General features: G+C 42.5%; 3 protein-coding genes and 1 non-coding gene across 7 annotated transcripts in view; 2 read left to right on the top strand and 2 right to left on the bottom strand.

Annotated features, from left to right (window-relative positions):
- ERICH5 (glutamate rich 5) overlaps positions 1-3,295 on the bottom strand; it is a 30,652-nt gene extending 27,357 nt beyond the window's left edge. Inside the window, exons 1-2 of one of the 2 annotated variants that reach the window (XM_035011592.1) lie at positions 2,688-3,295; positions 2,236-2,342 (exon numbers count right to left, since the gene is read on the bottom strand). The gene's annotated coding sequence lies outside the window, so the exon portion shown is untranslated. Of the gene's footprint in view, positions 1-2,235 lie in introns of both variants that reach the window. The other variant, XM_035011593.1, reaches the window with a different exon arrangement.
- A 43-nt stretch (positions 3,296-3,338) lies between these two features.
- RPL30 (ribosomal protein L30) lies at positions 3,339-6,318 on the top strand. Its single transcript, XM_035011591.1, has 5 exons — positions 3,339-3,417; positions 3,525-3,576; positions 3,841-3,986; positions 5,383-5,513; positions 6,217-6,318. Exons 2-5 carry the CDS (start codon positions 3,556-3,558, stop codon positions 6,264-6,266), a joined length of 348 nt encoding a protein of 115 aa, XP_034867482.1. The 5' UTR covers positions 3,339-3,417; positions 3,525-3,555; the 3' UTR covers positions 6,267-6,318.
- LOC118015477 lies at positions 5,910-6,041 on the top strand. The gene has a single exon (XR_004680645.1). It is a non-coding gene; the product is annotated as a small nucleolar RNA SNORA72 (small nucleolar RNA).
- A 4,339-nt stretch (positions 6,319-10,657) lies between the features above and the next one.
- The window catches only part of MATN2 (matrilin 2), a 127,059-nt gene continuing 113,152 nt past the window's right edge, over positions 10,658-24,564 (bottom strand). For 2 of the 3 annotated variants that reach the window (XM_035011587.1, XM_035011590.1), the window contains 8 exons: positions 24,216-24,338; positions 21,843-21,965; positions 17,908-18,321; positions 15,380-15,532; positions 14,292-14,363; positions 13,802-13,936; positions 13,323-13,421; positions 10,658-11,214 (listed from right to left, as the gene is read on the bottom strand). In XM_035011587.1, coding sequence (XP_034867478.1) covers positions 11,159-11,214; positions 13,323-13,421; positions 13,802-13,936; positions 14,292-14,363; positions 15,380-15,532; positions 17,908-18,321; positions 21,843-21,965; positions 24,216-24,338 — 1,175 coding nt within the window. In that variant the 3' untranslated portion in view covers positions 10,658-11,158. The remainder of the gene's footprint in view (positions 11,215-13,322; positions 13,422-13,801; positions 13,937-14,291; positions 14,364-15,379; positions 15,533-17,907; positions 18,322-21,842; positions 21,966-24,215; positions 24,339-24,564) is intronic. The other variant, XM_035011588.1, reaches the window with a different exon arrangement.

Genomic DNA, 24,564 nt, shown 5'->3' with positions numbered 1-24,564 from the left:
AATGTGTTGGGATGCCTGGTGGCTCAGTCGGTTAAGCGTCCGCCTTCAGCTCAGGTCACGATCCCGGAGTCCTGGGATCGAGTCCTGCACCGAGCCTGCTTCTCTGTCTGCCTGTCACTCCCCCTGCTTGTGCTCTCTCTCTCTCTGACAAATAAATAAAATCTTTAAAAAATAAAACGTATTAATCGACTGTTTATGTTATCGATAAGGATTTTCGGGTCAGCAGTAAGCTATTAGTAGTTAAGTCTTTGAGGAGTCAAAAGTTATACATGGATTTTCGAAATGCATGGGGGGTCAGTGCCTCTAGCCTCTGAGTTGTTCAAGGGTCACCTGTACTAATGGGCTGCTTCCTAATCTGGACACTGAATAACTAATAGCTGATGATAATGAATATGATAGTTTTAACTGCTTAACAATAAGGGATGGGCCAGTGTACTGAACCAATGAATATCAGATGAACTTGTTAGTATTTGCTCTAACAGGGAATGCAGCCTGTCACTTTTAATTCCCATAGCAAGTATAAACCAAAAGCACAATGAATGCAGGTGCCTGCAGAGTTCTCAGAAACCTGGAGCAGCAATTTTGGTGAATGAAAACCAAAACCTTGTGTTAATTCTGTTCTATCACATTTACCTGTTGGTATTTTTTCAAAATCACTCTGAAATGCTACCGACTGATACCCAGAAAAAACGAAATAATATCTAGATGGCAAAACCCCTTCTTAAAGCATATGTATTTCCCAACTTTTTATTATGAAGATTTTGAAACTCAAAAAAGTTTAATGCTACAACCACCACCTATATACCCTCCACTTTAAATTCAACAGTTGTTAACACTTGGCTGCATTTGCTCTACCTACCTTCATTTATTTTAGATTTTTACATTTATTTTAGCGATTCAAAAACAAGTTGCAGATAATCATGACACTTCATCCATATATACTTCAACATACATCTCTTTGGAAGAAGGACATGACTTAAAGCAGTTATTTTTAATAATAGTAAGAGTAATCTTTTAACACAGGGGTCAGCAAACTTTGGCCTGCAGGCCAAATCTGGCTGGCCGCTTGATTCTGTAAATGTTTTATTGGAGTACAGCTGTTATCTATTGCCTGTGGCTGCTTTTGTGCTATGACAGAGCTGCGTCGTTGCCACAGAGAACATATGGCCCCAAAGGCCTCAAGTATTTATTCTTCGCCTCTATAGAAAAAGTATGCCAATTCCTGCTCTGATAAATACAAGTGTGGAAAATTTTATAAAATCTTCTTGAGTCAAAAGATATGACTGTCATTTTTGCATGGTGTTTCTTCCCCTAGTGTATAGGTTTTGTGATGTTGTGAAAGACTTTAGGTGTGGGCAGGTGGCTGTGGTAGGAAGATTGAAGAGATGGGAGTTGGACTGATGAAGAGAATTAATATTCACTGCACATTTGTTCTGTACAAGGCCCAATGCTAGGTGATTTTTACACCATTACGTTTACTGGGATCCTCACAACAATACTACGAGGTAAACATATTATTCTAGTTTTCTGATGAAGAAACTGAGGCTTAGGGAGTTTAGACAATTTGCCCCAAGTCAAGCAGATATTAAATAGAAAAACCAAGAACCTAAGTCTGTCTCCAAAGAGATACGGCAAAATCAGTTAAGATTCCCTAAGAAGAATTCTCAAACATTTAGTGGTCACGTTTCATACATAAAATAAGTGCTTTGAGCTTCTCTGGCTTCCAGTACAAAACCATATTAAGATCGTTGGGATCTTTAAAGTATAGCGAGGACATATATAGTAAGAACCAGAAACTTGTTATCGTATAGCGAAAAGCACCCCAGCAAAGTCTTATCAAGTACTTTAATCACTTAATCTCTAAAATGGGGATAATATCTATCCTGATCACTTTGGGAGAAAGTATTAAAAAGCTTTGAAAATATACGGCTCAATATATAAGTATAAGGCTTCATTATTTAGTTTTTGTCTTTACCTAAGCAGGCATGCCTCAAACCCAACTTGGCTATCTCATTCTTCAGTTTTTTGTGTTTATTTGAAAGTAACCTTTGCCCCCAGCATGGGGCTCAAACTCAGGACCCCAAGATCAAGAGTTGCATGCTGTACCAACTGAGCCAGCCAGGTGTCCCTCATTCTTTAGTTCATTACTTCTCAAATTCTAGTATTTGTAAGAATCCCCGAAGCTGCATATTAAAGTGAGATTCCTATGCCCCACCAGAGATTTCTTCTACATACCTGGGTGGGGTCCAAGAGTCAGAATTCAAGGTGATTCTCAATCAGGTGATCTGGGAGCCATACTTTCAGAAATACTGCTTTCAGATACAACTGGTGTTTCACAAGACCTATTTAAAATCACCACTTTATTATTAAAAAGGAACTTTACATAACAATGCATGCTGTAAAATAATTCAAGTAGTACTGAAATATAGAAGGTTAAAAATGTCTTCTCATCACCCACTCTCCTCATACCTTATCCAGTGGTAAGTTTTGATGATTAGCTTTCCAGACTTGAATTTTCTATGCATATACAAACACATACATTAAGAATGATGAGCATTTTATGTTTCTAATTTCTTTTGCTATTAAAATTAATGCTGAAATAAATATCCTTGTTCACATGACTTTAAGAAACTGTGACTGTTTCTGTAGGATATATTCCTAAAAGTTGACATACGATGACTGCTTACCTACTGGTCCGATTTTACACTCTTTGGGTACTAGTGGGAGACGCTCTGTGCTCGCTATTTTTAATGATCCGTCATTGGACATTTATATCAAGGCCCAACGTTCACAACAAAAAGATTTGTCAAAGAGATCTGTTTATTGCTCTGTGAAGATTCGGTTTACAAGGTTACGCTAACACCGCCACTAAAAAGGTGAGTTTGGGGAAGTCAGCGCGGGGCGCCACCGTTCTCCGAAAGAGGCCGGCAACTTGGGCGAGGGCAGGACAGGGCGCACAGTTGCTTCGGCCCGCGTGTAGGTGACGCGGGACGGTAGACCCAGGAGCTGAGGCGCACCGGAGTCCCCTCCAAGAGCCGCGGCTTCGGGATAGATGAGCTCCGCCGCACTAAGACCGTGGTCCAGCCGCCGCCGCCCCTTCTCAGCGTCGCTCCCGCCTCACTCTCAGTCGGCTTCTCCAACTCCCGCCCGGCTCAGCGTTCCCCGGTTCCTGAGTTCGCAGCTGGGAGCAACAGACTAACACAACTTTAAGGCCCGCAGCAGAGAGTAAGAGTACGGGTCTGCCGCCATTCTAACCAACCATACAACCAGCAGCAGCCAACGGCCCTCCTCTCCTTGCCCCGCCCCTTCCGCTTGAGGCTTACTTCCGGTTCCGGCGTCCAGGCTTCGCGGTGAAGAGCTTTGCATTGTGGGAACTCTTTCCTTTTCCTTTCCCGGCCATTTTGGCGGCTGGTTTTGGTGAGTGGGCACTGCGTGGCCGACGTTTAGGCAGCGCGGGGATCCCAGCGCGTTGCCGTTTGGAGCTGCGATCCTAAACTTCCTGTCCTGTCCTCTGTATGTTCTAGGTTGGGGCCGTCCCGCATCTAAGACAGGAAGATGGTGGCCGCAAAGAAGACGGTGAGTGAAACGCGCCAGGGCCGGAAGCCGATTCACGTGGAGGAATGAGTCTTGGCCCCGGCGGGCAGATCTGAGCACACTGGGGAGACAGCAAGCCCCCTGGCATGGAGGGGCCCGAGAGGAAACCGAGTGGTCCTCTCAGTGACTTAGGATCCTAGACTTGGGAGGTCTATTAAAGGGCTCGGCTTCCAGAAAGCTGGATGCTGTTTTGAGATGGTTAAAAAAAAAAGGCCTTAAGATCCGTGTTAAATGTTTGCTTTGTAGAAAAAGTCGCTGGAGTCGATCAACTCCAGGCTCCAGCTTGTTATGAAAAGTGGAAAGTACGTGCTGGGGTACAAGCAGACTCTGAAAATGATCAGACATGGCAAAGCGAAACTGGTCATCCTCGCCAACAACTGCCCAGCCTTGAGGTAATCGAAGGAACCTTGAGGGTGTGTGTGTCGCCCACTGTATATTGATCGGAGTGAATACCCAGGAGTGTTACCATGGGCAATCTGGGTAGTACGGACTCGGTTTTATGTAAAATTTGTTTTACAAGCGAGCACTTGCAGGAGAATTTACGGTTTCTTTCGTGGTGTTTGGGGCTGACAGCCCCGGCCCTCCATCATGTTCTCTCATTGTGTAAGCTCATCTTTGGGAAAAATGTGTGGCAGAGGGGTAAAAACCACAGAACATCAAAGTTGGAGGGAAGCACAGACACATACTTGTTTCACCATGTGTTTTGTGTCCTGCCTTTTTGGTCATTTCTTTAAAATACTTCATTTTTCGAACTCGTTTTAGTGTAGAAAAGCTAAGATAAAAGTTCAGGCTGGCCGTGGAGCTTCAGGTTCCTAATTCCCCAAGTTTTTGCTTGACCTCACTGTTTTGAAATTGAACTTAGTATGGAAAATAAGGTAAAGAAACTTGGACTGTGCAGAATATAAGCGGTGTGATCAATTCCCTCCAGGACATTGATTTTTCTGTGGTAATGCATAACCTGCGCACAGGATTTTATATAGGGTGTCTGTACATAATTGGCTTTCCTGGAGTGCTCTGTCCTCCATCCCCTCCCATGGTTTGGTCTTCAAGCTTATCTTCTGTGGCAGTGCTTCTCAGACGTGAATGTGCACAGTTACTGCTAATCTTGTTAAATTTGGGTTCTGATTTCATGGGTTTGGGTTGGGACTTGACATGCATTTTTAACAAGCACTCACATTACTGCTGGTCTGTGGATCCATACTTTGAGTAGTGGTACTGATCTGTTAGGACTCCTTCAGAAGGATTTGTAAAACCCTGAATGTCCACCTACTCAGTTGACACAGAAATGTTAGCTTTGTGTAAGTAATATTCCTCATCTAGGATTCAGAGCACCAGACAAAGAAATAGCTTATCTTTTAAAGATAACATGGGTTTGGATTCTGGAACCTCCACTTACTATTCTGTGCCTGAATGTCTTCGTTAGTTTAAAAAAAAAAAGGAATATATACTACTTAAGAGGTTGTTGTGGAATTAGATAATGTAAAGTGTCTGGTGACTAGTAATTGCTCAGTAAATACTTTTATTTCACATCCTACTCTCTTTTTCATGAGCATAGTTATAGTCTTAAACATAGATAGAAGATACTTGCTGCTTGTCCCATTTCATATAAGGGATCAAAGGGAAGGATGGTTTGTATTGGCTTATGGATGTGGTACTTTTTTTAAAGAGTAACAACTGGTTTAGTTACTGTTGGAAAGCCTTACCAGCATTAAAACTAATGACGAAAGTAGTAACATTTTATCTGTCAGTCACTTTTTATGGTATTTATTTGTCTTTTGGTTTCTGAAGGAAATCTGAAATAGAATACTATGCCATGTTGGCCAAAACTGGTGTCCATCACTACAGTGGCAATAATATTGAATTGGGCACAGCATGTGGGAAATACTACAGAGTATGCACCCTGGCTATCATTGATCCAGGTATGTTTTTAAGTCATAGAATAATTTTTTTTCCTTTATAATGTAATTACAGGTATTCTTTGCTGTACAATGTCTATGGTTCCTAGGTTCAGATATTGAGAATTTGGATAGAGCAAGGGATATCCTGTAGTTTTATTTCACAGAGAATTGATAATATCCGTACACTGTAATAGATCTTGTTATAAATGAATTTTTTTACTTTGAAATGAATTTTGCTTGAAGCACTTAAATAATTTAGGACCTTGGTAAAGGTGAAGTTATAAAGGTGGAGAGTAATCAGGTGAAATAGTAGAAGAGAGGAGTCCTTATTGGCTGCCTAAGAAATTAAGTTGAGAAGTGCCTACAAATACAGATCATGTTATGTTTTGAACTTACGAGTTTTTAATTCATAAAATACCGCGAATATTCTCGCTGTTCTGATTTTGTAATAATCAGGGCAGGCTAAACATTCGCTATATTAAGACCATGCATGTGTCCCCAGACCTAGTTCTTTCCCTAGGTCTGGTTTTATCAATGCTGGTGATAAACCAAGTCTGATTATATGATGTATCATATACGGGAAATGCCTGTGACTTGGTATCTGATTATCCTTGAGAAATGACAGCAAAGCTAGTGTCACAACTTCTGAAGATAGCCATTGCTAATTTGATGATTACCAGTTGCAATTAAATGAATTGTAAAACTATTGTGTTTTATTTTCTAGGTGATTCTGATATCATTCGAAGCATGCCAGAACAGACTGGTGAAAAGTAAATCACGCAAAATTTTTCTTTAATAAAACTGGCCACTACTTGTTTTAAAAACACTGTATTCATTGCAGTTTTTTTCTTTATATCTTTTTGTTTCCATACACTTTCCTAAAGATAGGATTTGAGAGGATGAGGCAGTTAGATGTGGTGGCAAGACTTTTTGGTTAAGAGCTATGTGTCCCAGTTTCTGTTTTCCTTTTTGTAAAGGGACTGCAGAGTTCCTTTCCTCTACTAGATTTTTAAAAGATTACAGTCTTTTAAAATTGTTGATACTGTTGGCATTTTATATTTGAGTTTGAGAGGCAGCAAAGATCAATACCCAGAATTTAACCAGAATTGTAATCCCAGCTTAAATCTACAAATCTGAGTAGCAGAGAGGATTAAATGAAATATGTACTCTCCTCCCAAAATTTTGTGTTGTCTGAGAAAAGTTCTGTTGAACTTTAATGAAGACGGATTTTTCCTAAGGGTGTGTAGTGGTTGAGGTAGAAGATCTGTACTTGGAGCACTTCAGAAGAATCCCAGATCTTCAGTAAGTGCTAAGTCCACAGTTGGCCAAAGATCGTTTTATATCATTTTATTCCTAGAAGATACACTCTGAAGTGTATTTGGCATTCAGATTTTTGGGAAACTGCATACTATGTCTCCCAAATATGTCTGATGGGAATCCTTTTCCCAAATCTGTTATTTCCTTTGGGACATTTCCAGGAGTTATTTTGGGAAAAATACTGATTTAGATATATCCTGATTTACAGAGTCAAATGTTGCTGGTAGAGTATACACAATCTGTGCTGGGCTCTCGGGCTGCAACAGTGTCAGAAATAACCATGTCTTTTGGACTTAAGATCTTATTCAGCTCTCGTAGGCAGTTTTGGATAGTAGATGAGTGAGACATAGGAGATGAGGATGCCATCTATACACCATATGGAATGTCAGCGTCCAGTATTTACTGAACTTGGAGTCACAAGACTCCCTTTTTAATCACTATGGAACAACCACGGATGGGTCAAATTCCCAGTTTTATAGGTAGGGGAATGGGTTAATATTGCATGATTTTAGTTTGTGTCTGAAGTTAATCTGAGGTTGTAGATACAATTGGAAGAATAGCTGTTACCAACTGGTTTTCTTACTGGTTGTTCAGTTACTCAGTATTTTATCAGTTTGGGAGCACTACTAACATTTTTCCATGGGACAATTCTTTGTTGTGGAGGACTGGATATACTGCAGGATATTTCTCATGGTTTTCCATGTTGTAATGATACCCCCAAATGTTACCCCACGTTTTCAAAGGAGCATCTCCTGGTTAAGAGCCACAGAGATAGGAAAATCTGTTAAATGTTCCAAAGTGCTCATATTTTAATATCCAGAGACTGTTGTGCTCAAGGTGTTTTAAAATGCTTAAAATTTGTCCTTGAAAAGAATTGCGTGCTGGTCTCTAATGCCCTATTAGTCTGTTCCATAGTTGTTAGAAATGTTTGTCTTTGTAAAAAAATTAAAAAAAAAAAAAAAGGTTTGTCTTTGGGTTAAGGAAGTTTGTGTGCTTATTTTCTACTTACTTAGTAAATTTTGCCTTTCAAATTGAGCTTGCAGCTATTTGGGTTAATTTTGGATTGTTTTTCCCTCCAGGTTGACTTGTTACAATTTAATCTCCTAAGGGGGGGGGTCCCTGAAGAATACGATATTGCAGGTACCAGTGTACCCTTTCTTTGTAATGGTTCTGTTGAAGGACTTTGGGCTGCAGGCATTTTGGAATGATGGCTTCTGGGAAATAATTCTGTGATTTCTAGGGGCTTCTATGTGGTGATAATATGCTATAAGGTCATTGAGCTTTTGCCTTTATATGTGCTTTTTGTGCACTCATTGTTTAAGAATAAAGGAATTTAAAGTTCAGAGAAAAGTTTAAAGCTTGTAGATGGGAAACCTCACTCTTTCTGGCTTGGGACAGCTGTGATGAAGTGCTATTAAAATGCTGCCAGAATTAGAGAAAATACCACTGGCCAGGAAGATCTGGGAAGGCCTAAGTTGGTATTTTTAAATGTTATTTTCTGATTATAATCAAAGTAATGTGTCTGGCTGGGAATCTCTAATATGCGGGGGATTGCAGGAAATTCCAGCCAACTGGATTTATTCCATACTTGTACTGAGCTACCTGTTAGGTCTGGAGATAGAAATGTCCCAAAAAAGAGGCTGGTTATTGTGGAGTGTGTTAATTGCAATTGGTATGGTATCGTGGCAGGGCAAAAGGTACGTGAAGAAACCAAACTCTAGGCTGGTCCTGAATGCAATTAGTTGAGCCTTTGGGAAGATCTGGTTCATGGAAAACAATTCTCTTTGCTTGCAAATCTTATTTCCAGCTGCCTCTTAACACTTGGGCTCCCCCGTCTGCAGTGGCATCTGGTTTCCTTCCCCCTTGCTCTCCTTTTCCAGGCCTACCCCTACATCCTCTTCCAGTCTAGATTGGGTGCCTCTGAGTTACCATAGAACTTCTATGGCATTAATCACACCTGTTTCTCGCTAAGGTTCTAGAGGACAGACTCAACTTTATATCACTTTTATGAGTTCAAACACCAGGGTGAATAATAACTTTTAGGGCTTAAACATTTACTTAATTCTCATTGATATGCTTGTGGCTGTCTAGGCCAGAATTTCATCTTCATCTTGTTGATAGTAGGTCTTGAACATCTATACATTTACTATAATTTACTACCTCCTACCTGTTTGCTTCAAAAGATAATTTAGGAGTGGGAATCTGCCAAAGTACTTTACTTAGATAAGGTAAGCAAAGCATTCATTCATTAACTCAACATATACATAAATTACCATCTTTGTGTCAGATATCATGGGCTGCTGAAGAATAAAAACAATAGTATCTAATAATTATTTAAAATGATACTTTACTAAGTAATGTACACATTAACCCATTTAATCCTCTTGGCAATCCAGTGAGCTAGTACTATTAGTCCCATTTGACAGATGAAGAAATCAAGGCTTGTAAAGGTCACCACAGTAAACCTGAATGTAAAACCTTTACACCTAAGACATACAGATAGCAAAACAAGGAAAAGGAGGAAGTATTTCAGATTTTAGACCATCTTCAAGTAAATATCTTGGATTAATATGTAAATTTGACTGATTGGATGGAGGCCTTTGTTTCCTTTGAAGGCATTCTCCCTAAGATGAAGAAAGTTGAAAACTATGATTAAATATTTAATGGCTAAAAATACAGGGGTAGGGAGGTGCAGTCTAGAGCCACTAGAGGGAGCTGGGACTCAACAGAACGTGAAGTAAAATTGAGCCAAGGAAGCAATGCCTGAACTAGGAGTACCTCTCAGAAGGTAATGCCAACCCAAATCAGTACTTACTAATGAAATCCTGTTCAGGATCAATTGGATGACTCAAATACAAATACAAACTGAAGGTTTAATACTTTGGATCACAACTTTTATATTTGGAGAGAATCATGATTTGCAGGTAAGTTGAAGCTTAGGAGATGTTCTTCCCACTCTACCACACTGCCCTTTGGGAGAACAGTCTGATGAAAACACTCATCTTGAAATATTTAAATATAAGCTTATTGAAGGTGTTCTGTTTAAAAAATATCATTTGGCCTCATACAGTAGCTTCCATGGGAAAGATGTCATTTTGGGGGTCGTCTTTTTTTTGTTGTTGTTAGAGATTTATTTTAGAGTGCATGAGCTGGGGCAGGGGAAGGGGAGGGAGAGGGAATCCCCAAGCAGACTCCCCGCTGAGCACAGAGCCACACTCTAGTACTCATCCCAGGACCCCAAGATCAGGGATCATGACCTGAGCTGAAACCAAGAGTCAGCTGCCCAACTGACTGAGCCACCCAGGTGCCCCTACCTTTGGCTTTTTAAAATTCATCTTTGAGTTTTATTGTGTATACATGTAGGTCTAGTGCCTTCCTTTTAAATATATGGTATTTCTTTTAAATGTATGGTAGGGACCACACCACAATTTTATCAGTTCCCTTTCTGATGATGATTTAGGTTATTTTCAATTTGTGACTTACAAACTCAGGTGACATTCTTGTACGGGTCTCCTTGTGTGTATGTGCTAAAGTCCTCTAGTTAGATGCCTGTGAGGGCAGCTGCTAGAGTGCCGGCTTGTGTGCATTTTCAGTTTTACTAGGTATTGACAGATTATACTCCAAAGAGCATGCCCATTTGCATTCTCACTAGTGGTGTGTACAAGAGCCCCATTTTCTTCATCCTTGCCAACACTGTAGTCGGACACCCAATTTTTGCCAAGCTGATGGTTTTAACCTGTGTTTTCCAGATGGCCAGTGAGATTCAACTTTTTTTTCCAAATGCATATTGACCATTTCCCATATACACATACCTTGCATTCAAAGTTAACTAGGAATTTTAGGCAGAATACCATTCTCTGAAGTGGTGAATTTTAATATTGTATAAAAAAATCCAACTTGTTATACAAGTACATACGTTTTATGATTTTATGCATACATCCATATACATATATCAAGATAAAAGTCCAATACAAAAAAATAGCTTTTCCTATTGCCAGTGTTCTACAGAAGTAAGACTGCAAACTATTTTGTAGTCAAATGAGATCACAACACTCAAAGGTGGGACAAGGCAAAAGCAAATCATGTCCACAGTATGTTACAGAATATCTTGCATAGCTTGTTTGTTCTCACTTGATAATCTCATTTTAGGGTTCTGAAAGTCTCAAATTTATACAAGTTAGCATGTACTTTTGCCTTTGTGTTCTATAGCAAACCAGCTTTCTCAGTACTAGTTAGGTTTTACTTTACAACTTTATAGACGTAGCAATAGCCTGAGCTTTGGGGCTCAAGCTGCTTTCATTGTAACGCTTGATACAATGATGGACAAATACGTGGAGCATTTCGAATCTTCATCTGTATCTCAGCCGATTTTCCAGGGCTTCCATCCTTTGTGTCATTTCTTCTAGTGACTCTCAAATTAAGGAAGAGGAATCTGAATTGCCTATTTTTATTTACATTCAAATACAGCTTGATTTAGCTACATAAAAATCTGTCCTGAAAGATACAAGCCTTTGGTTTTTCCCTTTTGGAAAAATTTTTAAACTCTGACTTGAAGGTTTATAGTAAGCCATTTAACACATGCTATCAAGACCATAAATCTCTTGGCGCCTGGGTGGCTCATCAGTTAAGTGTCTGCCTTTGGCTCAGGTCATGATCTCAGGGTCCTGGGATTGAGCCCCACGTCAAGCCCCACATCGGGCTCCCTGCTCAGTGGGGAGCTTGCTTCTCCCTCTCCCTCTGCCTGCTGCTCCCCCCTCTCAAATAAATAAAATCTTAAAAAAAAAAAAAAAGACTACAAATCTTTCAGGTTAAATACTTTTTAGCATCAAAGTGAAGTAGTTCAGTTAAAATTATTTTTTGAGAGAGAATGTGTGCGTGGGGGAAAGAGGCGGGGTAGGGGGAGAGGGAGAGCGAGACTCCCAAGCAGGCTCCACCCCCAGCACAGAGCCCTGGTTGGGGCTCGATCTCCCAACCCTCAGATCACGACCTGAGTCGAAATCAAGAGTCAGAGGCTTAACCAACAGAGCCACCCAGGTGCCCCGAAATTCTTAAAAAAACTTGTTCTAATTCTACTCACACCTGTCTTGCTTGTAAATTAGTTTGCCATAACATACCTTTAGAAGCCAGAAGTGACAGTTTTGGGAATGTAGTGAAGAGAAGGATTGGGCCTTAATAAGAGATGTCACGAGAGAAAAGAGATTGGGCAGTTTTCACCTGCGAGGCCAGATAGGGCCAAAGGGTAGCAGCCTTGAAGACTTCTGACCTGTGCTCTTTTATCTATAACTTCCTTTGTCTTGTGAAGCAGACCCTCAGAAGTGGGGTGGGAAAAGGGAGAGGAGAGGGGCATTAGAACAAGCATCTGTTTTCACGTAAGCTCCGTAATACCCTCCACCAGTCCCCTTGGCAGAATGAGAGCCTGGATTCGTCACCTCCATTAACCACTGTCAGATTATTTTACTTAGGGGAGCATATTTCCAGCTTTCAGAAAGGGAATTGCTACATCTGTTCCTTATGATAGAAACCCATCGGCACAGAGAGAGTTCGGAATTGAACCTTTTCCCCAGAGGCTAGTTGAGATAGATAGGAGCCAGCTCTAGTAAGCTCACTGTAATTCAGAGTTCAGAGCAGCGGGCAGTAGGGAAACACTGAATCCTCATTTCTCCATTATCTCAAACCATTCCTTTTATGTGTAATATTGGTTTAATGAATCACTGGATTCTGCTGTCCCTTGATAGAATGTTTCATCTTAGAGTACTGATATAAAAGATCTCTGCTGCCAAACAAACAAAAAACCCCAGTCCTCTAGAAACCACATGCTTACCAGCTGTGGCTGCAGTGTGGCTTGGGGCCAAAAGGAAGGTTTGGAATTTATTTTATTATTTTTTTAAATTTTCTTCTTTGAAGATTTTATTTATTTATTTGACAGAGAGAGACACAGCGAAAGAGGGAACACAAGCAGGGGGAGTGGGAGAGGGAGAAGCAGGCTTCCCGCTGAGCAGGGAGCCCGATGTGGGGCTCGATCCCAGGACCCTGGGATCATGACCTGAGTGGAAGGCAGATGCTTAACGACTGAGCCACCCAGGCGCCCCCAAAAGGTTTGGAATTTGGATGGGAGTTTGAAACCTCATCATTCTACATTCTTTGCCTAGACTTACTGTACCTTTGATGGAGATCAGACCTGGTACATATCCTCCTTTTCCTCCCAGCAGAGAGAGAGTTAAATTTTAAATCTGTTTCTCTTTACTTTGCATACTGACTGGCTGGCCTCACTGCTAAACCCCTAGAACAGCAGAGAGCAACCAAGTGTTTGACCCAAGCTTGCCACGAAGCTTGGCTTGCCCTTGGCCTTCAAACACCTAGCAGGTTGCTTAAGAAAAAAGCCTTTCTAGGAGTTCACTACTCTTGGCTTTATGGAAATAACTTCATTTAATACATACCCATAGGGACACTATTTGTGAAGTTCGGTGAAATTCTTCACATCACACACACAAGCATAGTATTAGAAAAGGATATAGCGTTGTGTTAACTTTCTCACTTCTTCATTTGCAAGGTTCTGGAACATGATAAGGTTTTCACATTTGCATTGATCGTGTTTTTCTTCCAAAGGACTTCCTGAGAAAGCACATGGGAAGTGTTCACTCACCTCTGTAACTCACCAGACTTCCCAGATGCATAATAATAAGACTGAATCAGCATAGGGGAGAAACCAAAATGAAAGAAATGTTCAACTTTTTCCACGCAGCCAGATCCAGTAAATTCCAGGAGAGGGCTGCATGGGCTTCCAACACTGAGAGTTGCCGTTAGGGAAGTAGCAGGGAAGGCTACTCCAGTTTCTTTCAGTTAATTTTTCTAGTTCTCATTTCACTTAAGCCCTTCTCTTTTCCCCTTTCCCATCTCCTACTTCCTCCTTTCCTTTCCTCCTTGCAGCTGAGTCTGGGTGGCAAGCTAAGAGGCTGGTATCGAGCCACCTGGTAGCAAGACTTTGGAATTACCTGAAGATTTTGTTGAATGGAAAAGTTTTTGTGTGGACTGTGAAACATTGTCTTCTTCAAACAGATATCGGTGTTGCACTGCAAAATTAGAACAGGAAAGTAGGTCTCGGATATTTATGGTGACTGGCTCAGATTCTGTAAAGAGAAAGAAAACTGAAGTCAAACCTGCTTAACACAGTTGTGCTTATAACAAGCCGTCAGCGGTCAGAGTAACGTACTTGGTATTCCTAGCTGTGGTACAAGCTTTACTTTGGGACATACTGTGGCAAAAGACTTGTCAGTAGAGAGAGGCTATTACCGAATATGGCTTAAAGTATAGAGTAAATGTTTCCTATCTGAGGGAAAAAAGCCATAGTTAACATAATTCAAATCTTACTGACTTTCACTTCTTTATGACTTTTGTCTGGGGGAAACCATGCTGGAAGCATCCACCAAAGGTTCTAGAAACACGGCTTTTTAAAAGTTACTTGTTGGCTTTTTAGAATTTTACCTGTTGGCTGGTGGCCCCTCTTTGGCAGTTCCCCTGCTGGGGAGTCCTGACTTCCATCAGAGTCTTCCAGAGCTGAGAGGGAAAAGATGACCAACAATAGTTGTCTGCATGTGTGTGTGTTCCTTAGGAAACCCGTCCCAGACCAGCTCCCCACCTACCTGCTGTCACCCAGGGTGTTTCGGTTTTATTTGGTAACACCAGTTTCAAAAAAGCAACTGGTTTCCAGGGTAATCCAAGACCACTCTAGGGCCATTCTCTAGTAAGAGAAACCTGGACCCTTTAAGTGCCTCTTAGTTAAGAATGCCCCCCTAAATGTCATGCCTAGAAGGTGGGGTGGGAGAAAGGTTCACGTTGACCAAGGACTAAAGCTGCAGGGACAATAGCTCCAGGAGGCATTTCAGCTTGAAGGAACCGGCCTAGAGGTGAAATCTCTCCTCGCATTAGAAGTTTGAAAGGCATTCCCTCCCCATCCCCCTCCCTCTTGTTGTTCTTTCCTTCAGAGGAGTAAAACACATCACTTCGCTTGGGGTTTGACTGGTGACTGAACCTGGGACAGGAGTAGGGAGCCGGGGCAGAGCTGCTCTATGTGAGCATCCTGGCCCAATGAGATTAGCACGGAGAGCTCTGGGACAGAACAAAATCTAGATTCTAAAGGGCAGGCTTGTGTTCTGTAAACAAAGCACTCCTTGCAGCCAGGCGTTCCTTACATTTGAAAGGACTACCCTCCCTTTCCCCTCCAATTACAGGCATCTCCTGAAATTGCACCTCAGCTCTGTGACATGTGTAATGTTTGTGTCTTAGTTAAATGATTGTTTCTATAGGGGTTTTGTGGGGATTAAGTATGCTGGTGTGTCAGAATCTTTATCACACTGCCGGGCCCAGAGTAAGTGCTCATGCAATGCTAGCTGTTAATTTCGTCTTTTCTCTCTCCTGTTCCCCTTTTTGTGCATAGTGTTTCCAGGTATTACTGGCCCTGAACACCAGGGAGGCACTTTCCTGAGCACTTGGGGGGAACAGGTTGAGCATTTCTCATCCAAGGGTTCATGCTGCCCTGTGTGAAGAGCTCTCCTCGAGGTCAGCTACGGTACCTTCACATATGCCCTTCTTTAGTTTTTCACTTATCTCTCCCATCGTGCTGAAGTCTTCAGCATAGAAGAGATGCTTGTCCGTGGGCTCAGAGGCAATCTCTTGTAGTTCTTCCTCAATAGCTTTTCCTACCCCAACAGCATACATAGTTATGCCTAAATTGCAGAGCAAATGAAGAACATGGTAGTTAGAGCTGTGTTCCCAGGGTCTGGAAGTTGTGTGAACCGCACCTAAAGCCAAGTGGATGTTAGGTGCTGTGACTTGAGGGGTCCAGGTGAGCCTCCCTTTATCTTTCCACCATTTTTATTTTGGCCCTATGAACGAAAGAGGGGGTTCCAATAAGGGGAAGGTGAGGCATCTAGGGGGGGAGGTTGGGAGCTAGACCACCAACCTGTTGCTCAGCTCTGGGCAAGGTCATGGAACAAACCTTCAACTTTTGCCTGAATTAGCCTTGGGGATAAAGTAGAAAAAAGCACCATCTTATTGCTTACTAAATGGGAATCTCTTCTGGGAGAATTCTAAGAAGCAGGTCAATTTATGACCTTCTAACCTAGTTTCTACTTCCCAAAGGTACAGGATAGGAACCTTTAATGATGGGGGGTGGGTGCAGGTGAAGCTGCATTCTACCCACTTGTCTTGAAAGGACAAAGCCTTATGAGGACGTGCTGAGCTGAAAAGGAAAATCTGCAGACCACTGGAAATCCCCCATGTCAGAAAGAAAGAATAAACTCAAGTACCAACCTTAGATATCAACAGAGATGTGAAATTGCTCCAAAAGCTTTTCTAAACAACAGAAATCATTAGACTCCCTTCCTCCATATATGCTTCGCTTGAAAGTAAAACAGAGTAAGAACTTAAATTCTCATTTTCAACATTTTTTAGCACTGATATCTTGTTCTGGCTAATTCATTAGGCTGGATTTAAAAAATACACATAAAAATGGCTCTTTAAGCCAAGGGGCAAGAGTTATGCCTTGTTCTAAGTCTGTGTAGGGTCAATAGGTAAGTTCAACATCTTTGTCTGGGAGCCCAGTGACTTCATGCAAACTTCCTAAAAAGGATAACTACTATTTTAAGATTATATTAGTTATGCGTAGGGGTAATTAAATTCATCAGAGGATATCACTTCAGGTAAATTTTGTTGATTTTGGAACCAAATAAACATCAGTTTCTTCTACCACGTGCCCTTGGGCGATTGGTGGAAATCTGAATGGGGGGAAGAGTAAGGTAGACCGATCTCAATGAAACAAATAAAAGGAGACAAGATACTTCCCTCAGTACACTTTAAAAATGCATGCTAGGTGGGCTAATGGGTTTGATGTCAGCTCTCAAGCTGGTTTGGAAGCAGAGGAACTGGGTATGGCAGCCATTTTTACAGTCCACTCAGAGGATTCAGAACAGGACACTTTTGTGGCTACTATTCTATTGGGCTAGAGAAAAAGGTATCAATAATGAGGTAAACATACCAGTAAAATGGACTCCTTCACAAACAATGAATGTCAGTGTGAGCCAGCCTTTCTGGGAGGAGGAATGGAGTTCACTAATGGGATTGCTAGTACTTTCTCTCCTTGTTCATTTACTCAGCAAGTATTAGTCACACATGGACTACATGCCAGGCCTGGTCTAGGTACTGGGCCCATAACATCTTAGACGAAGCCCTGGTCTGCATACCCTTTCCCCACTCCTAAGACTTGCTAAAGCAAAATACCCTCAATAAGTTCTTGAAGAAAGTAGCTTTCAAGCAAACTGCTTGAAAACCTTAAGTTTTCTCATTTCCCCAAGGAATCCAGTCACTTCGCCTTACTCTAGGCTCTACCAACCATCCTAGCTTTTGGGTTCCTTTTCTGAGGGCCACGCTCCTCTGCCACACTCTGCATCTATGCACAACTAAAGTAACTTCCAGTCCTCCCCTCCCCCACATTATACACGAGTCAGGAAAACCTCAGAGAACAGGCTTTGCTTTCCTGAGCAACAACTTAGTCATAATCTCTTCCAACATTTTGACTTTCTCAAAAGCTAAGTTTTGCCTCCTACAAACACAAGGGTATTCGCTATCATAAAGCTATTGCGCTTTCGGAGTGTTCACCTGAAGCACTGGTTTAAAAAAAAAAAAAAAAGTATCAGTAAAAGTTCTTCCCACCAGGCATCTATTTTTACCAAACTCTTCAGCTCATCCGAAAGCAACCAGACCAGTGTTTGGGAACGGTTGTGTCTTCGTCTGTGGTTAAAGAGCACGTGCAGAGTCGCTCCTCTCCACTGAAGGTCACACGCTGGCCAGGAAATCGCAGGTGTGGGGGGTGTAGACGACCAACCAGCGCAGTCGCCGGGACTCATCCCTCCCAGGGCCTGAAACTCCCGCGGGGCCCTTTATGGCCTCTAGGTGGCAGTGCAGGAAAGGGGTATCCGCGCTTGACAGGCAGCCTCTCCCAAAGCTCAGAGACTCACCCATGGCCTGACCACCTCTGACCACCCAGTGAGTTTAAGAAACCTGACCCTAGAGTGATGTACACCACACCTCCATCCCTTATTACCATTGGCCTGGGCTTTACTGGCCCACTCCGAGACGTCATCCTGAGCCCGTCCATCCGTGAACACGATGGCCACTCTGGGCACCCGTGTGGAGAGAGGTCTGGCCCCTTCTACTTGGGTGAAACTTCTCTCAAACATGTGTTTCAGGGCCAGCCCCGTCATGGAGCCCTTGCCAATGTATTTCATGTGGGCCACGGCCTTTTTCATGTCTTTGGCCGAGTTGAAGTTCCTCAGGGTAAACTCCGTGCGGACCTGCGTGGAATACTGGAGCAGCCCCACTCGAGCAGCTTTGGGGGAAACCGCCAAGGAATCTATAATGCCAGTGACAAACTGCTTCACAATCTCAAAATTCTCTTCTCCGAGGCTCTTGGATCCATCGATCACAAAGACCAGGTCAATTGGGCCTTCGGTGCATCCTATAGGAAGGAAAGGAAAGTTGAGATGGTCAAATGACCAAAACTCACTTAAAGTAGAAGACAAGTATGCTTCAGTTGGAGGCAGAACCACTTTGGAAAACCACCTTGGTTCTTTAGAGAATACACAGGATGGACTGAAGGGGTTGGGAGAGTCACGAGCCACGATAATTTGCATATTTGCCTTTCTCGGTGGCTTGTTAAATCGATAAAAAGTCTTTTTCACAAGCAAAATCACACAACAGAGGTACAGATTGTCAGGGAAACCAGGCCCACACTGTAGTCTGGGTCACTGACAGCCAAGTCTGCGAGGGACTGTGTGTAGAGTACCCTGTAGGGCCTGACAGCACCCAAAAGATGCCTACAACTTCACTCCAGGAGGGTGCCATCACCCCAGTGGGGGCATTCGGACAGACGGCAGAGAAGGAAATTCTTAAATTCAGCTCAGTCATCCAGAGAGCTTTCCTAGTCACCCATCTTGTATTCGTGACTCTCTGTGTACTCCTAACAACTGCTAATTTATTCGACAAAAATTGGCTTCTGGAACACCTGCTTCATGCAAGGCAGTAGATACAGCAGGATTGCAATAGGGGCCAAGGCAAAATCCCTGACTTGATGTTGCTTCCAGCCCCGCGGAGTCGGTTAGCCCAACACCGCGTCTACCTGATTACGTGCCCGTCTCTCTGCTCTGCTAGTTCCTCCTCAGCAAGGACCACGTCTCATTCGCCTCTGTGCCCCCAGACCTGGCACACACGAGTGGTTCAATAAATGCTTGTGGACGGAAGAAGTGAAGGACTCGGTGTCCTTTGGGTAGCCTACCTGTAAGTACCCCACTGACCTATTCAAGCTTAGACATGAATCATCACTGCGAATTCTTTATCTATTTGGAAGCTCTTCAGGCAACTCAGACAGCTGACAGGAAGGCTCTGTGCGAATACTTAGGCAATCTGGGTGTGGACAGACTTTTCGTTATTTAGGGCTGTGTAAAAAAAATGTAGATTCCCAAATGAATGATCTCATTTCAAACAGTCTACAGTATGTGACATAACGCTCTCTTTTAGATATCAAGTAGCTGTCTTATATTTGAAAGTGGTGCACAATGATATAAGAAAGTAAGGACACACAAAAGCAAAATTATTTCTGTGCGTGGCCCCCAAATAACATGCTAACGTGTGTGTGTGTGTGTGTGTGTGTCTCGTTGGGGGATTGAATTCTTCTCTCTCTCCATTAAGTGCTTGTTCCTGTTATTCAACTTATTGATTGTTTATTAGCAAAAGAGGAAAAGGCCAAGTCAGAGCCTCATTTACATTCAAAGCCTGTACTTGAATCAAAAAAATAAAATAAAAGACTCTCAGGCGGCATGCACATGGCTCTCCAGCAGATTGCAGAAATACTGGAATAATTGTCCGGCAGTAGGTCTGTTTTCTCCTCTTCCCCACACACTCTTTTCTTACAGAACAGAACAGCAGAGAGAGGCACAAAAGGCACAAAAGGCTTCTCGGGGGAATAAGGATGCTGGAGAGAGTGGAAGAACGTCAGCACAAGAAGGACCAGACTTCTGCTCTCAGACTCAGGAAGAATGATAACTCCCTTGCTGGTAACTTGTTTGCAGGAGGGTTGCTCCAACTCTATTGGGCATTTTCTTTTTGTAGTTAAGGAGACTGCAGTGGGTCTGTGATTTGCCTTCAGAACTTCATTTTCACAGAGTTCCAGAATTTCAGGGTTGGATAAGACCTTTAAAGGTCATTAGTACCACCCTCCTGTTGCTTACATCTTTATAATACCCCTACCCAGGAGCCATTCAGCCTGGCCCGGAACGCCCCTCCTGATGGAGCGCTCATCACCTCGCCAGTAAAGCCCCATCTCTGGACATCTCTGCTGTTGGTGGTTACAAGAGCTACCATTTGTCAAGCAGTTGGGATGTGCCAGCATTCGGCTAAGCCCCTTTAAATACATGGTCTCCTTTATTCCTCATGACGATTCTGTGAGGCGTTATCCTCATATTACAGATGAAGAAACTGAGACTCAGAGAGTTAAATAATTTGTCCAAACTCACACAGGTAGTATGAATCGGGGTTGAAGTCCAGGTCTGTCTGACCTGAAGTTCATGATCTTAACTAACGAATCACACAGCTTCCCTGAAAGTGTCTTTGTCCTCATGCTGAGCTGCAGTTTCTCCCCACTGTTCCTTCCTTTCCCAGGGTGTCATATAAATCACTAATGAAGTGACTGTCACTTTGGTATTTGAATGGTACCTCAAGTCTTTTTCTACAAAGATCCCCAATTTCTTCCTTTATTTTTCACTTGACATCGTACTGAACTTCCTGAATCTTGCTTGTCATTATCCTTTTCCTTTAAATATTTTTTCTAAAAAACAATGCATGCACATGGAACAGAATTTAAACATCACAAAAGGATATATATGTATGTATGTATGTATGTGTGTATCCGTATATTTATATAATACAAATAGAAGTGGAATTGCCTTTAAAATATTGCCAAACTGCCCTCCTAAATGTTGTACTGATTCAGACACCCAGGGATACATTTATAACTGCCTATTACAATATACTTTGTCAACATAAGGAATCATCAACCTTTTTGATCTCTGATAACAGGTTTTAAAAAAAGATATCATAGCTTTAATCTCTCACTATATATTTTCTCTTTTTTAAAAATGGCTTTAGGACACCTGGGTGGCTCAGTTGGTTGAGCGTCTGCCTTTGGCTCAGGTCACGATCCCAGAGTCCTGGGATGGAGCCCCACATTCCTTGCTCAGCGCGAAGCCTGCTTCTCCCTCTGCCTGCTGATCCCCCTGCTTGTGCTCTTTCTCGCTTGCTCTCCCTCTCTGACAAAATAAATAAATAAAATCTTAAAAAAATAAAAGTAAAAATGGTTTTTATGTTTGATGTCCTATTTAGAAAGGTCTTCTCTACTCTGAGATTACAAAGTAATTTTCTTAAGATTTTTTCTGCTACTTTGAAGGGCTTTTTTTAATGCTTAAACTTAGATCTAGGGGCGCCTGGGTGGCTCAGTCATTAAGTGTCTGCCTTCAGCTCAGGTCATGATCCCAGGGTCCTGGGATCGAGCCCCACATCGGGCTCCCTGCTCTGCGGGAAGCCTGCTTCTCCCTCTCCCACTCCCCCTGCTTGTGTTCCCTCTCTTGCTGTGTCTCTCTCTGTCAAATAAATAAAATCTTTAAAAATAAATAAATAAATAAACTTAGATCTATCTATTTCTTCCTAAAATGCAATGCCCAGAACTGAATGTAATTCCCCAGTACAGAGCAGAGCACAAATCTTGCCTCTCTCATTCCAGATATGCTTATTCAGCCTAAGATCACTCCAGCCTTTTGGCAGATAGTGAACTTACTCTCAACTAAAACCAAAAGTTTTTCCACAGGTGCCTCAGTTAAGCTCCATTATGGAAGAAGCAGAGGTGAGGGATTTGTTTCCTGAAAATACTCCAAAGAACGATTGCTCCCAAATCAAATTCAAGCAGAAAGCCAAGTTCAGATCACTTACTCTTGCACCGTCTTCCATCCTCAGCTAGAACAAATCCCTCTGAACATTTGCAGATGTAGGAGTTGCCACGATTAACACAAATGTGTTCGCAGCCATGGTAGGTCGATTTGCAGACATCCTTTCCTGAGGGAAATATAGGGAGATGAGCAACTCCATCCATGCAGGAATGAGCTGGACTAAATGGTCACGTCAGGACAGATCAAAGAATTAATCCATTTTTTAAAAAAAAACATCTCTGTTTAAACTTTCTCTTATAATATGCCCTTTTTTTCATTCTAATACTCAGGACAGGGCATGGGAAGGGAGAAGCTCCTCTCAGAAAGCCCCAGCCCCCACAAGCCTGAATGGTAAGATGAATGACCGGGTATCCCGTATTTCTTATTAATTTTTAGAATTATTTGATGTTGCCTTGGGTTTTGATTTTCCCAAGCTACTGATTTTTTCCCACAGACATCTCAAACACTCCAGTTTCAATTAATGAACACTTCTCATGTGTGAGGTACTTTAAATGCTTCAGAGTAGTTACAGCCATCCAATCTTCACAACATCCTGTGAGAAGACGAAAGCAGGAATAATTATACCCAGCTTATACATGAAGAAACTCAAAATGTGTCATGGAGTCGCCTGAGGTCATGCAGCAAGTTGATGGCACAGCTGAGAGACGTGTCTCCTGTGTTCTCCTCCTCCATCACATGAAAGCCTACAGCTCTTTTCTGCCATTAGCTCCCTAGAAGGAGAAGCTTCCTATAAAATTGGGATTGGTAACTACAGATCCGCCCCCAGAAGTGGGGATGGTGGTATTTGATCTAGCAATCAAATTCCAGAGGTAGATGTTGTGCCCGGTGTACAACAGCTCATTTTGCTGAGCAAAAAATATGTTGCATGAATAAATGGCACACGTGTGTACACTTGTGTTCATAGAAATAAAATCATGAACAGACAGCTTGGCAGACACAATGGGCAGAACTGCAGACCTGGTCTCCACTGAGGGGACACTGCAGTGTGAAGGCAAAACAGGATTGTGCAGGGAGATCTGCAGCGTTAGGCCAGGGTCCTATCGGCATCCCAGGGCTCAGCTGTTCAAACAGAACATCTTGCTAAAGGCAGAAGCCCCTCTTCCTGGTGGAGGAATGAAGACAGTGAACTCCACTCAAGCCAGCTTTGTTGACATGTGGGATGTCCCAAGTTATCTCAAAGGAGTCTGTGAGGAAATTCCCCAAAATCAACTTGAAAAGCAATTGAACTGATTTTGCCTTAATGAAAAAAGAGCCATCCTGTCCACTGGAGCAGATATCAACAAAAGCAAGTAGACCGTTTCAACACCACCCCCCATATGCATACCCAAATAGGGACTAACAGCTCAGAATCTCCCAGTGGAGAAAAATCCTTGCCCTGTGCTCCTCTAACACCCACTTCACCAAGCTCATGTGTCCCGTCTGGCTCTTTTTTCGGTGCTGTGATGGTTAATGTTATATGTCACCTTGCCTAGGCTATGGTGCCTAGCTGTTTGGTCAAACACCAATCTAGATGCTGCAGTGAAGGTGTTTTTTAGATGAGATTAACATTTCAGACATTAGACTTTGAGTAAAGTAGAGTACACTCCATAGAGTTGGCCTCATCCAATCACTTGGAGGCCTTAAGAGAAAGAAGACTGAATCCTCCACCACCACCCCAAGGAAGAAGGAATTCTGCTTCCGGACTGCCTTTGGATAAGAGCTGCCACATCAGCTCTTCCTGGGTCTCCAGACTGCTGGCCTGCCCTACAGATTTTCTCTATGTCCATCTGCCTCTATCTCTGTGTCTATCTCTTTATATAGGCACACAAACACACACATGCACTCTATTGGTTCTGTTTCTCTGGGGAACCTAATGCACCTTCTAAGTAAACTCAGAATCTGTTCTGAGGGACCTACAGAGGCAACGATAGAGAAAGTGGATAAATAAAAGCCATAGAAAAATCTCTTCGTCCCCCTCCCACCCTACCCTTACTTATAAGGTCTTCCAAGAAGAAAAAGCACTGTAATTATCCTTTGATCCTCATAGTGATTGCTGGCAGAGATTCTAATTCTGTCCAATGATTAGCCAGGCTCTGTGTGAGGCTCTGGGCATCCACACAATGGTTGTGGAAGGGCCAGCAACTGGGAGAAAATGGAGAGATGCAAAAAGCCTGACAACTCAGGACCTTGACTAGAAAATCCTGAAGAACTAAGGGTCTCCTGTACGGATCACTCGCAAACACTTTCAGATCACCCAAGGCAGGAACTTGTCATCGTAACATTGATTATAAGGGAAGATTTTAAATATTAAATGAAGTCATCTAATGGTCCGAGTCCCACAGATGGAAGAGTTCATCTCTAACTGGAGGCCACTTACTTCGGCAGCGTTTCCTATCCTCGGCAAGCCGGAATCCTTCCAGGCACTTGCAGATGTATGACTGATCACTGTTCACGCAAATGTGCTCACAGCCATGGTTGACTGTTTGGCAGACATCTTTCCCTGAGGACAGAAGAGCAAGTCAAAGCAATTTCACCAACATAAATTTTCCCTGGGCTTCACCTTGGAGGATCCACCCATCTCAGCCACCAGACCCCAGGCCCCCTTGAGCTCAGTGATCCATGGGAGGAAAGTAAAATTGAGGATGAAGTTCAGTGGGTCTAATTTAGGTTAACTCTTCAAACTTTCTCACTATCATCCTCACCATCACTCACCAGCACCTACTTCA

Source organism: Mirounga leonina, unplaced genomic scaffold (assembly GCF_011800145.1).
Source record: "Mirounga leonina isolate KUSES-001 unplaced genomic scaffold, KU_Mleo_1.0 Mir_165, whole genome shotgun sequence".
NCBI classification, from domain to species: domain Eukaryota; kingdom Metazoa; phylum Chordata; class Mammalia; order Carnivora; family Phocidae; genus Mirounga; species Mirounga leonina.
This window is presented reverse-complemented; position numbering and strand designations above follow the sequence as displayed.